This window comes from Gobio gobio (genome assembly GCF_949357685.1).
Source record: "Gobio gobio genome assembly, chromosome: 12".
NCBI lineage: Eukaryota > Metazoa > Chordata > Actinopteri > Cypriniformes > Gobionidae > Gobio > Gobio gobio.
In genome coordinates this window covers 50,866,066-50,879,764 of record NC_137105.1, presented here as the reverse complement: position 1 = coordinate 50,879,764, position 13,699 = coordinate 50,866,066, and the positions used below count along the sequence as shown (strand labels likewise).

General features: G+C 40.9%; 1 protein-coding gene across 6 annotated transcripts in view; it reads left to right on the top strand.

Annotated features, from left to right (window-relative positions):
- The window catches only part of myo6a (myosin VIa), a 99,577-nt gene that overhangs the window by 56,229 nt on the left and 29,649 nt on the right, over positions 1 to 13,699 (top strand). For all 6 annotated transcript variants that reach the window (XM_079831809.1, XM_079831811.1, XM_079831807.1 and 3 more), the window contains exons 10-12: positions 3,468 to 3,548; positions 7,400 to 7,580; positions 8,948 to 9,092. In XM_079831809.1, the coding sequence (XP_079687935.1) occupies positions 3,468 to 3,548; positions 7,400 to 7,580; positions 8,948 to 9,092 (407 nt within the window). The remainder of the gene's footprint in view (positions 1 to 3,467; positions 3,549 to 7,399; positions 7,581 to 8,947; positions 9,093 to 13,699) is intronic.

Here is a 13,699-nt window from a genome sequence, read left to right as displayed (position 1 = left end):
GTTGACCACCAGCATGGCGAAGAGAAAGTCACAAGTATGGATTCATTTCCAAAGAATGAATGATAATGAAGCAAAATGTAACACATGTGAAAAGTTAATAACATGCAAAGGAGGCTGCACTAGCAATTTGACAAAACATTTGCTACAGCACAGAGTGCCTCAGGGCTTATACCAGATCTATAGTGAAAGGCCTATATATATATATATACATTTGTCAACCGTTGAGTCACCATAGTTTAGGTAAGCGTTTAGGCACAATTACCTTTGTAATGCTAAATTGCAATTTATTATTTACAAGTTCACTGAATAACTGAATTACTATTCAATTAATATACAACTAATTAACAAATATAACTAATAAATATAATTTATAACTTGGTTTTATTCAGAGACAGAGAGATAAAATGTAATAAGATAATTTCAGAGATGTTCATTTGAAAAAAAATGTGTTGCAAGAATGGCTTAATTAATACTGTAATATATGTACAGTACAGGACTTTTGTGACATTGCCAACCTGTAAATTAACTTTAGAGCAAGTAATAAACACAAAATAGATTGTTTGAGTTGCGTATTGTGCCTTTTTCCTTTACCCCTATTTGTTTAATAATTTTAATGGAACCGGAATCGGAACCGGAATCGTTAGGCGGAACCAGAACCAGAACTGGAACCGGAAAGTTTCTCACGATTTCCAACCCTAGATGGGATAATAATGCAACGCTGACGTAGGCTACAGTACAACGACAGTTGCACAGATGTGTGTGTGTTGTGTGCATGTGCATGTTGGGAGTTGAGAGGCGGTGAGAAAATGTCCGGTACGCGGTAACTTTACCAGTAATAATAATATTAATTTGGTTCTGTTTAACCGTTCCTGGACGTGACTAAATCATCCATCAACACAACCGTGTGTGTGATGTGTTCATATCTGAGTCAGTATGACTGTCTGTGACATCAATGAATAAAAAGATTTTAAAAAATGTATATTATAAGAGTTATTATTACTTATATTGATTTTGTCAATAACTTGACAGCACTTAAATGTGTATTCTTACAAGTTAAAGAACAATGTTTGTGGACAAGTGGATTTTTGAAGGGGCAAGTGAAAGAGAATTTTACAAGACAGATTAAAACATCAATAACAAAAAACTAGAGACAAAATGCAAGAATGATTCTGCATTAATTTAGCGTAAGTGGCGATCGATAGTGGATAATAATGTATAGTCTAATGTATAATAAACTGACTGTAACAATGTTGCACTGTTGACGCTCGCGCAGCCTCTCGAGGAGAAATCAATGTTACTGAATGAATCATCCGTTTGAACGAATCAACTCAATGACTCGCTCATTAAAACGGTCACCTGCTGCCACCTACTGGCGGTTTAGTTTCAGGTTTAAACTTTTCTTATTTGTATATTCAAAAATATTTAAAACAATCTCAACTTTTTTTATGCAGTTGTAATTTTTCAGTGTAAATTATTTAATTTGATTGGTAACAGCCCTACAGTGTCTTATTATTATAATTTAATTTATAGATCAAATTTAAGAATATAAACTGAAAGCTGAAGCATAGCCTATATTTAATAAGATTATGGGAAAAAAAGCCCTTTATAAAAGGTAAAAATATCAAAGATATGCAGAATTAAATATGTCAAAGCTGATTGAACACTGTTGAGAATATTTCTTCAGAATAAATTATATTTACAACACAAAAAAATCCGGAATTTAAAATGAAAGATGAAGCATATTTAATAAGATAAAGGTAAAAAAAGCAACTTTTTTACTCTGACAAGTGAATAACGCTGCCGGAATTATTGTAAATACGAGTTTCCGAGGTAAATATTGCACTTGAACTCTGATGTCGTGTTTACCATTGGGAAGTTCGGAAATAATTTTGATACCCAAATTCCCGAGATAGGCATGCCATAAACTTTAAACATGGTGGCGGGCAGAGCTACTGCTGTGACGGGTTAATGATTTATTAGTTTTTACCCCAAAACAGCTGCTAGATCGTTTAGTCTTGTTGTTAATGTTGTGCATATTTACATACACGAGTAATCATTTGAAGTGTAGGTTATTGTATGTTTCATACACAGCGAAAATAGCCTGCATTCGACTGAAATGACAGAATCTGGCATCGTAAATGTGTATGGTTGTCAGTGCATGTGATGTGACACTATAATTTTGGTTTTAATAAGATTTTCCCAATAAATATGCAAGAATAAAGATGTTATCCTTGATGATTCCTGTTCTTTCCGACAACAAAGCACTTGAATGCAACAAGCTTGTAATCACGACTTCTGAAGTGGGAAGTAGGATATTTCCGATAGCACGTGAAGACGGCATAAAGCTTTATGTCTGGCCCTGCATAGACCCTCCCCTCGAAGAAATCAGGACAGAAGTGGTTGAAAGTGGACAAAAGAGACGGATTAAAACACTATGGGGCAGATCGACGCACAAACTAAAGAACACAGACGGATCATTTCCATAATGACCAACACAATCTACCAGTTAGTGTCTGGTTTAAGCTTTTTTTGGGCGGTAAATAATGACACAAACTGACGAGCGCAAACCTTAGTAAATCACCTCATGATTCATGTAAATTCTCTTCTCACATAAATACTGCGTCTGAAAGAGAAACTCCTACAAATGCATATGCAATAAGATCAGCCGCAGAAATAACCCTGTCCACGCCTTTCAGCGCTAATGTTTCACTGCGTGTGTTTAGTCGATCCTCACAGTATTTTTTTAATGGTAAAAAGAGGGTTTGAGCTGGTGCGAGCTCTTAGTTAATCTGGCCCCGAGTGTAAACGGGAATGAGTGTCCCTCGTCTACTTGTGATCCGATCAACCAAAATGCATCTTAACTCCAGGTGGAAACAGGAAACAGTGCCTGAGTGACTGCACAACTGAGCACGTTCTTAACCCGATTATGCTTAAAAGGCCAACAATGCACATGGTCATGTAAAGGCCTTAACCCGTTTTTAACCCAAAATGTGTTCCCATCGAGTGCAGAAGTGGTAACCGCATGAGAGGAGAATATGGGTCTGTGAGCGTCCCGCTGATATTTTGGAATACTCTCGGGTTTTTGAGGCTTTATTTAACATCACAACTGAATTAAAAAATGAATCCTGTGAATCAGATACACGGATAGTTATGTTTTGACCTCATTACCGGGGAATAACCTGATTTATTAATGAAGTCTTGTAAACGGTTTGCATGTTAACCGGGCTGACGGGTTCATTAAATAAGAGGATTTCTAGAAGTTATCAGTGTATCGCGCTCAGTGCCAATAAAGATATTAACAAGCAGCTTTTTGACTTCCTGAACAGATATTTTTATATGCATTCCACATATGACATATGGTATTATTTGGCATGCAAAGTGTATTATTTAAATAGTCTGCCAGGTGTTCTTTCAAACAATACGTTTCTAACCCATGTTTATTGTACATATTCTTTGTTTCCATCTAGTATCTAAGTCGAGGATGCAAGAGGTACTTCTCTACCAAGGATTCAGACAAGCTGATTCCTCAAAACCGCAAGAGTCCAGAGGTAATGCATTATTTTCACTGTAATTCTCCGTATGATCGGAGGAACTGCCAGCGAGAGCGACTCTCAGGGTTCTTTGAGAGGGAACTCACTCACACTTAAACATTAACAGAAGGGTTTTTAGTTAGTTTGGGTGGGTTTGAGTATAAATGCATTGGAAACATCTGAAAGGCAGGCTGACTATGCATTGTAAAAGTTAACTTTAGCATTCTTTTCCACCAATTTTGATCCCAAGCATAAAAACCTTGATTGAATTTACTGGAAGTAATTCACAGTTGTGTCATTTTAAAATATTCCGTTTTGGATTAAAGGGGCAGAAGTGTCATTGGTGTGATGGGCAGTTGAAGGGGTCAGGATAGGGTCACCACGGGGCGTGATTCTGGATTCGGTGTTGATCATAATATCTGCATGATTGTGTTCATACTAACCTAATCACTGCACTAATCATCATTGTCTATGGTTGTGTGTCTGTTCGTGTGTCCCTGATACATCGAAGGATGGGAAGGTGAATATGTGTGTTGTGCAATCAGTGGGATTTTGGGTTTCTTCTCTCCTTTGGTGATCTAAATGCATGACCTGGGTCCAATGTGTTTCTTAGAGGACAGTGATGATTATATTGTGTGCCATGTGGAATGTGTGTTTATTTATTCAAATAAATTTCTCATCGTTCCTTGTTTAGTTAAGAAACTTGAAGAAGTTCATTTTCACTTGTCCATCCTCTTCAAAAAAAAAAAAAAGGGTTACAACTTATGAACCTTTCTGCATTATGTCTAAGTCAGTGTTTCCTGTCCAATTTAATAATTTTCCATGGCACATGTTACAACCCGTCATAACACACTAGTTGAAAATTATTACATTCCAAAAAATAAGCAAAAATAAATGCTACAAATAAGAATATATCATCGCACTGTCGGGCCGAAACCTTGTATCTCTATATTTCGTCATTGTTTTATCAAACTAATGCTATTGGTCATCCTTCACGTCTGTATGTGGGCTTTATAAACATTTAACCAATAGAAATCATTTAAAAGAGGTTGTGTGCTCCTCAAACCTCATGACTCCACCCGCCTCCATGTAGAATAAGCCACGCACAGTTTGGACCGTCTCTGCTTGTTTGCAATGCAATGGTAAAAACACTTTAGAGCAGGTGTGTGTTGGTCAGTGGTCAGTGTTTTCAGTTCCTCCAATAGCAGCTCCAGCAATGCTCCTGATCACACCTGGTGTTCAGACCAGACGCCCATTGGTGAACAGATGAGCAGAGCATTTGATATTTAAACACTGAGGAGCTGGACGTGAACATGAGAACTGCGTCAAGCTGACACTAGCAATAAACACTTGAGTCGCGCCTGCCGTCACATTGCACCGGGTGTATGAGAGCGGAGAATAGTCTTAGTCTGGTATTTAAAGCTATTTGAAGCTATTTAAAACAGTACATTTGCTTCAACTTGACAGCTCAAGTTGAAGCAAATGTACTGTTTTAAATAGCTTCATTATTTATATCATGAGATTTTGATCATGAGATTTCAACAATAAGAAAACTGAGCGCCCTTATAGTGAACTTTATGTCCTGTAATGAAAACGTAATGCAATGCACTTAGGGCTGCAAAATTATCGAAATATCGCAAATGTACATATCGCAAGGGCACGCAATATCTGAATGATTTTAATAGGCTACTTCAACATTGTGAAAAGTGTATGTTTTAGGTCGACGCATATATCAGAGAATAGACTGGGCACACGACTGTTACTCATGTGACTTGCTTGACGTTAAAAAGAGTTATTAAACGCAATAACTTGCAAAAAACAACTCCTTGCAGTCTCGCGCTGTCTGTTGTCTGACACACACACGGAAAAGTGCGCACAAGCCGTTCTTTTTTCCGTGTCTTGTTACACACTCAAACTGTCAAATACACACACAGTTATGTCAAAAATGGCTGTCTTGATGAGTATTCATGAAAACACAGTCGAAATAGATTTTACACACTTAAAGCAATATCGCATATCGAATATCGCATTATTTAACAAGGATATCGCATTTTTCTTCAATATCGCACAGCCCTAGATGCACTGACTGCCTCGGCTGTTCTAAAATATATCTGTCGTTCGCTGGTCAAAAACCTCGTAACTCCATTTGAGCTTGATTTTCATAAAATGTTTATATTATAATGGCACGCGCAAGTGTCTGACCATAGCTATATATAGCGTGAAGAACGCACACTGAAAATAGCAGCTCCAGACAAATGTTATTGATAGTGCAACATTTCGATCATGGTCTTCATCAGGCTCAAAAAATAAATCTAACATATTTTGATAGCTATATAAAGCCACAATACCATCTTCGACAAGTGTTTAAAATACGAGGTTTCCCCCCGACAGCGACGATAGGCCTATGTTAATTTGTTTTATCATCACCAACAACATCATACCCAGACAGTAACACAGTATCGGACCAGATCCGGCCCACGTTGAATCCAAGTGTACCAGATGTGGGCCGGATCTGGGCCGACAGTATTTTGTTGTCTGGATACCACTGTGTTCCTAACTGACTTAAAACATTAAATGTGAGTACTACTTTTAATATAATATATAGTTTTTATATGCCATTTGAAGCAACGCATGTTTGTGCAATTTTGGTATATTTTTATATAGTGATGTGCCGTGGAATTTTTTTACTTTTTAGAACTGCGCTATGGCAAAAAAAAGTTTGGAAACACTGGTCTGAGTTATATCCAATACAGCATGTTCTTTTCATGGCCATGTAACACTTAAAGGGATAGGTCACCCAAAAACGAAAGTTTGATGTTTTTCTGCTTACCCCCAGGGCATCCAAGATGTAGGTGTCTTTGTTTCTTAAATGAAACATAAATGAAGATTTTTAACTCAACCGTTGTCGTCTGTCAGTCGTATAATGCATGTCAATGGGGTCCAATTCTATTAGAGTAAAAAAAACATGCACAGACAACTTCACATTAAACCCTGCGGCTCGTGACGACACATTGATGTCTTAAGACACGAAACGATCGGTTTCTGCGAGAAACCCAACGGTATTTATGCTATTATTTCACCTCATATCAGACGAATGTCATCAGACTCCAGACCGCCATAACTTCCTGTGAGTAAGGTCAAAATATCGGCGCAAATATAGATATATATACATAGATGCATCATTAGTGCCTGAGCGGATCGGTCGAATGAGGAATCTACGTATATATATATCTATGATCGCGCGGGTATTTTGACCTTATTCACAGGAAGTTATGGCGGTCTGGAGTCTGATGACATTCGTCTGATATGAGGTGAAATAATAGCATAAATACCGTTGGGTTTCTCTCAGAAATGATCGTTTCGTGTCTTAAGACATCAATTTGTCGTCACGAGCCGCAGGGTTTAATTTGAAGTTGTCTGTGCATGTTTTTTTTACTCTAATAGAATTGGACCCCATTGACAAGCATTAAGAACTATCCCTTTTAAAAGCTCAAAAATACCACAAAAAAAACCAAACATGTGAAATATATTTGACCCAGCTCTTGTAAAAATGGGAAGTTACTTTCATTTTTTTGGGAGCAAAACTGCCAATTTTCCTCCTGTTTTGGCTTCTCTTGGCTTTCCATAAGGTAATGGGATGTTCGTCTCTTAATATTCCTGTTTATGATTTTTAGATCCACCAGATGAATTCAAGGATATTAGTGTTGTACTGCGTTTGTGTCTGTCTGCTGTATCCACACATTTCTCTCTAGCAGCTGCATTTGTGAACCGTCAGGTTTCTTTCAAATGTCACGTGTTTTTGAACAGAAGACACATCCATAATGCCAGCAGCTTGTCAGTTGATTGACAATAGTTGTGTTGTTCCTCAGCATCTGAAGGCCGGCCCGCTGAAAGACCCTCTGCTGGACGATCACGCCGACTTTAACAGAATGAGTGTGGCCATGAAGAAGATCGGTCTGGATGACACTGAGAAGCTCAATATGTTCAGGGTGGTGGCTGGGGTTTTGCACCTCGGGAACATTGATTTCGAAGAGGCTGGAAGCACCTCAGGTACACGGAGAGCTAGTGGAGCTCCTGAATATAACGTTATTACACAGTTTAAACAGTTCAAATACTCTTGCAAACAACTGTGACTCAACAAACGCTTTTAACAGAGTCAACCCTGAATCCATTTTTAGAGTTTTTGACTAAACGTACGTAGGTTTTATGTGGTTCTTTTATAGCATTTTAACGTGTTACTCTCCATTAAAATAACCAAGGAAGCTGACATGACATTGAAACACCAACCAACCAGCTCTGAGCAAAATCCACCATATTTTCTCACAAATGCTACTGTTGTTGTGTCACGGAATATAGTTTTAAGAGTTTTTAGGCGAGAATGTAGTTATTTAGACCTCAGATATGTGACTTGTATATAAACATTTAGACTCTTCCTCAGATGTGAGCTCATGAACAGCTTCATCTCAGACAGTCCTTCAGGAATCTGCCCCTGGCTCTTACTGGATGGAGATAGTGGATAAACATGAGAGATCTTTCATTAAGGGATTATAAAACGGGCAATCTTTGATCTTATTAATCTATTACTTGTTCCAGAGCAAACCGATTTGAGTTAAGGGCAAAATTAAGTATCATAACTTTATATTTAGGCTATATTTATCTTAAATCGCTGCTTTTGTACGTTTGACTGAATTGTTTGCTTGTGTTTCTTTCCTGTTGTCTTTCCTATAATGGCTATTGTTGTTGATTTAATAATAAAATGCTGTATTTGGTATTGAGGAAGGGTCCGTTAGTGATGGTGATGTGGACTTCAGTGACAGTCACATGATCACACCATCAGATGCAGCAAAGACTGTCTTTATGAGTGACTGGTTGTGAACAGGGAAGTTGCTTTAGTGCTGTCATGATGAAGATATCGCTTTCCTCAGCGGACATTCACATATATATAATAATCTGAAGCTGAAGAGCTGAAGAATGAATGCTATATCAGATGCAGGTAATACACTCGTTTAGTCCATCTCTCTCTCATAACACAATAATCTTCACTGAAGCGACTCAGCGTTCCTGCGTTTCGAGATCTAAAGTGATGTTTCAGAATCAGTAACAGAGGCTTGAGCTCGACTGTTAAACCCTCAACTTGAGATCTGAATCTGTGGCGGAAGGAAGTAGTTCTGCACAAAAGAGGGTTTTTAAAGACACTCCGTTGCTGTTTCTTATGTATTTACTCCCTTGTGCCGTCGAACTGTTGTATAAACGCAATATCACACCCGTGTGACATGGCTGTATATCAGTGATTACCCACGGCCCAATCACAGCCGAGCTGATATACAGTCATGTCGCACGGCTATTGATGAAAACTGTACCGCGTGCTCCAGTATTGCGCTGCTCTCTCACTGCTCTGCTGTTGATGTGTGTTTCAGGGGGCTGTGTCTTAAAGAAGACGTGCGGTCAGTCGTTACAGTTCTGTGCGGAGCTGTTGGGTCTGGATGAGGAAGATCTGCGGGTCAGTCTGACCTCCAGAGTCATGCTCACCTCTGCAGGGGGCGTTAAAGGCACAGCCATCAAGTAAGAGCCGCTCGCGCCTTCTGATGAGGAGATGAACCCAGTGGATAACCAATCACAGCCACGACAATCCCTAACCAGAGATGATACTGAGTGCTTAAAGGATTAGTTCACTTTTAAATAAACTTTTGCGGATAATTTACTCACCCCCATGTCATCCAAGATGTCCATGTCTTTTTTTCTGAAGTCAAAAAGAAATTAAGGTTTTGGATGAAAACATTCCAGGATTTTTCTCTATAGAGACAGAGCGACACGCGTCATAATCTGAAGACCACGCCCACCGGGGGGGGAACAATTGAACGCTCTCCATTGACTTTGCATTGCGTGAAGCTCCTCCTTGTCATTTCAGACTTATAACAAAAAACTGGACAATGTCTAAAAGCTGATATGTGACAAAGTGTACCGCAAAGAAGCTAAGCAAAACCCACAGCCAAAAACCCAGACGTTTTTATAAGCTATTGACCCAAAAAACGAGCGTTTAAGGACAAAAAAGTGAATACAGGCCATTGAGACACGTTATATTACACTGAGAAGTACACACACTAGAGGAGAACGTCATCAGAGACAGGAAATATCATATATAAAACTGACATTTGGATATTTTACTTAACAGTGACAACATATTTACCGCACACATAGGCATACTGAGACATACTGAGTGTCAGGATCCCAAAATGTACCCATTCTTCTGCTGAAGCGTCACGTTTTACTGCCTTTATCCACTTTTGTCTCCTTAAACTCTCGTTTTTTTGGGTCGACAGCTTATAAAACCTTATTTCTGTGTTTTTTAGCTTGTTTGCTGTACACTTTGTCACATATCAGCTTTTAGACATTGTTCTGTTTTTTTTTTTTTTATAAGTCCGAAATGACAAGGACGCAGCCTCACGCAATGCAAAGTCAATGGAGAGCGTTGGATTGTTCCCCCCCCCGGTGTGGGCGTGGCCTAAATACGCTCTGTCTCTATATAATGGACTTCAATGGGCTCCAAACGGTTCAAGGTCCAAATGACAGTTTCAGTGCAGCTTCAAAGGGCTTTAAACAATACCAGACGATAAATAAAGGTCTTATCTAGCCAAACCATCAGTTTCTGCGAGAAACCCAGCAGTATTTATGCTATTATTTTACCTCTTATCAGACGAATGTGATCATCTCTGAGCTCAGCCATAACTTCCGCTAAGTGAGGTCAAAATACGATCGTGGTCATAGATATATCAATCGTAGATGCCTCATTAGCGCCTGCACGGATCAGTAGAATGAGATTCAAGATTCAAGATTCAAGAGTTTTATTTGTCACATACACAGTTATATACACAATATACAACTGGCAGTGAAATGTAAACAGGTCCGCTCCATGGACAGTGCAAATAACAGTTACAAGAAATTAAAATAGAAATAGAATAAAATTAGAATAAAAAGTATTAACATAAGTAGGATTATAAATAAATCAAGTAAAGATAAAAATGGAAATAAGATAAAATAAAAATATAAAAAATATGTGGATATGATAAGTGAGATAAACTGTAGACTTAAAAATAAGTGGTTAACATAAAATATATATATATGTATATATAAAGAAGTATAATGTGCAAGGTTTATTACAGGTTGTTACACAGTAACAATAGGAACGTAAAGTGCAGTGCAATGGCAGTATATGGATGTTAATGTTTAAACTGGATGTTTATGCGTGTGCGGGGTGAAGTGAAGTCACGTGACTGAGTTCAGGAGTCTGATGGCCTGGGGGAAGAAACTCCTCCTGAGTCTTTCAGTCTTTGCCATCAGGCTACGGAAGCGCTTACCAGATGGCAGCAGGGTGAAGTGAGAGTTTGCAGGGTGATTAATGTCTCTGATGATTTTAGTAGCTCTACCTCTGCAGCGTTTGGTGTAGATGTCCTGCAGAGACGGGAGAGCTGAGCCTGAGATGCGCTCGGATAAGCGCACCACTCTTTGCAGGGCTTTGGAATCGTGACTGGTGCTGTTCCCGTACCACGCTGTGATGCACTGAGTCAGGACACTTTCTATCGCCCCTCGATAGAAAGTTTTCAGGATGGCTGGTGAAACCCTGAATTTCCTCAGCTGGCGCAGGTGGTACAGTCTTTGCCTGGCTTTTTTCACCTGTGTCTGGATGTGTGTAGTCCAGGTCAGATCCTCGGAGATGTTCACACCCAGGTATTTGAAGCTGCTCACTCTCTCTACCGGTGTCCCGCTGATCATGAGAGGGGAGTATGACCGATGCTGTCTCTTCCTGAAGTCCACAATCAGTTCTTTGGTCTTGTTAACATTCAGAGAGAGACAGTTGTCCTGGCACCATGATGTCAGTTGCTCCACTTCGTCCAAGTATGCCGTCTCATTGTTGTTGGAGATGAGACCCAGGACAACAGTATCATCAGCAAACTTGATGATAGAGGTGGAGCTGTGTGTGGACAAACAGTCATGGGTGTAGAGAGAGTAGAGCAGGGGACTCAGCACACAGCCCTGTGGAGCTCCAACACTCAGGGTGATGGAGGTGGAGGTGAACTGGCCTACTCTCACCGCCTGGGGTCTGCCAGTGAGGAAATCTTCAATCCAGAGGCAGAGAGAAGAATTCAGGCCTAGATCCAGGAGTTTGTGTGTTAGCTTAATGGGAACTATGGTGTTAAAGGCTGAGCTATAGTCAATAAATAGCAACCTGACATAGTTCCCACTTTTGCTGTCGATGTGAGTGAGGCAGGAGTGAAGGACGTGAGAAATGGCATCTTCAGTCGATCTATTGGGACGATAGGCAAACTGAAGAGGGTCCAAAGTGTCAGGAATGGAGGAGCAAATGTTGTTTTTAATGAGTCTCTCAAAGACCTTCATGACTAAAGATGTGAGAGCCACTGGACGATAGTCATTTAGGCAAGAGGGTTTACTGATCTTAGGTACAGGGATGATGGAGGATCGTTTGAAGGAGGTGGGGACAACAGATGTAGCAAGGGACTCGTTAAATATGGATGTAAAGAGCCCTGCGAGCTGATCAGCACAGGACCGCAGAACACGACCTGAAATACCATCCGGCCCAGCAGCTTTCCTGACATCCACACGTTTGAGTGCCCTCCGAACCTCGTCCTCCGAGACAGAGATCACGTGACCGTTGCTGCTCTGAGGGACTCTCTCTGACGCGTCACTCGCCGGAGTCGCGCTGCCGCGATTACCATCAAAGCGAGCGTAGAAAGAGTTTAACTCGTTCACCAGCAACGGATCAGCTCTCACCTCTGCAGAGGATTTAGTTCCAAAAGCACAGATGGTCCTCAGTCCCTGCCACATCCGCCGGGAGTCGTTGAGTTGGAAATGAGATTCCACTCGGTCTTTATAGCGGAGTTTTGCGGCTTTAACGGCGCGCCGGAGAGCGTAACATGAAGCTTTGTACTCCCTCATATCCCCCGTTAGGAGACCGGCATTGTAAGCGGTGGTGCGCGAGTTTACTGCAGTGCGAATTGAACTGTCCACCCACGGTTTCTGATTAGGGAAGGACGTTATAGTTAATGTTTGTGTGGCTTGCTCTGTCAGTGTGTTAATAAAGCAGAGCGCCACTTCTGTGAACTCGCTGACGTCTTCAGAACTCGCGCGGAACATGTCCCAGTCGACGTCATCAAGAGCTGCCTGTAGCGTGATCTCTGAATGGGATGACCAGCGTTTGACTTCCCTCCTCACCGGGGGCTCTTGAACGAGCCTTTGTTTGTATTCCGGTGTGAGGAAAATGGCGGCATGGTCCGATTTGCCAAAAGCTGGCTGTGAACGAGCTTTGTAGGCGTTCTTAAACGGAGAGTAGCAATGATCCAGTGTGTTTGCTCCTCGTGTGGGACAGGAGACATGCTGGTGAAAGTTTGGCAATACTTTCTTTAGGTTTGCTTTGTTAAAATCACCCGCGACGATGAAAGCAGCGTCGGGGTGTTTGTTTATGAAGCCGCTGGTCACATCATGGAGGGCAGATAAAGCCAGCCCCGTGTCTGCCTGTGGTGGAATATAAACGGCAGTGGCGATGACCGAGGAAAACTCCCTCGGCAGGTAGAAAGGCCGGCACATGAGAGATAAATGTTCCAAGTGAGGCGAGCAGGATCGCGAAAGAATGGAGATGTTCCTAGGATCGCACCATTTCTTGTTTATCATGAAACACACTCCACCGCCTTTAGATTTCCCGGCCTCGGCTGTTCTGTCCATCCGAAAAACAGAGAAGTTCTCGGACGGCGTCACGGCTGTATCAAGATGGCGCCGCCGTGCTCGGTCGCCGTTCAGGTCGCTCCGCTAAGACTTTGCTTTTATTTATTATTCTACTCTCTTTTACTCTCTATTTTTTCCAACGGATCATCTGCTTTGATCTGTTACGACAGCAAAACACTTCTGGAAATTGGTTACCGCTACACTGACCTGTTTCAGGACACTTTCTCCAATCTTCCATCTGAGATTCGCCGGGACGCCGAGTTGAACAATGGCCACTCGAGTCGACGGCGAAGATTCAAAAAACACCGCGGGAAACGCGCTGGGATCCGCAACAGACTGAGAAAAAGAGCATTCAGTCCTCCTCTCCCGAGCATTTTGCTCGCAAATGTCCAATCCTTGGAGAATAAGATGGACGATCTTAGAGCCAGGATAAG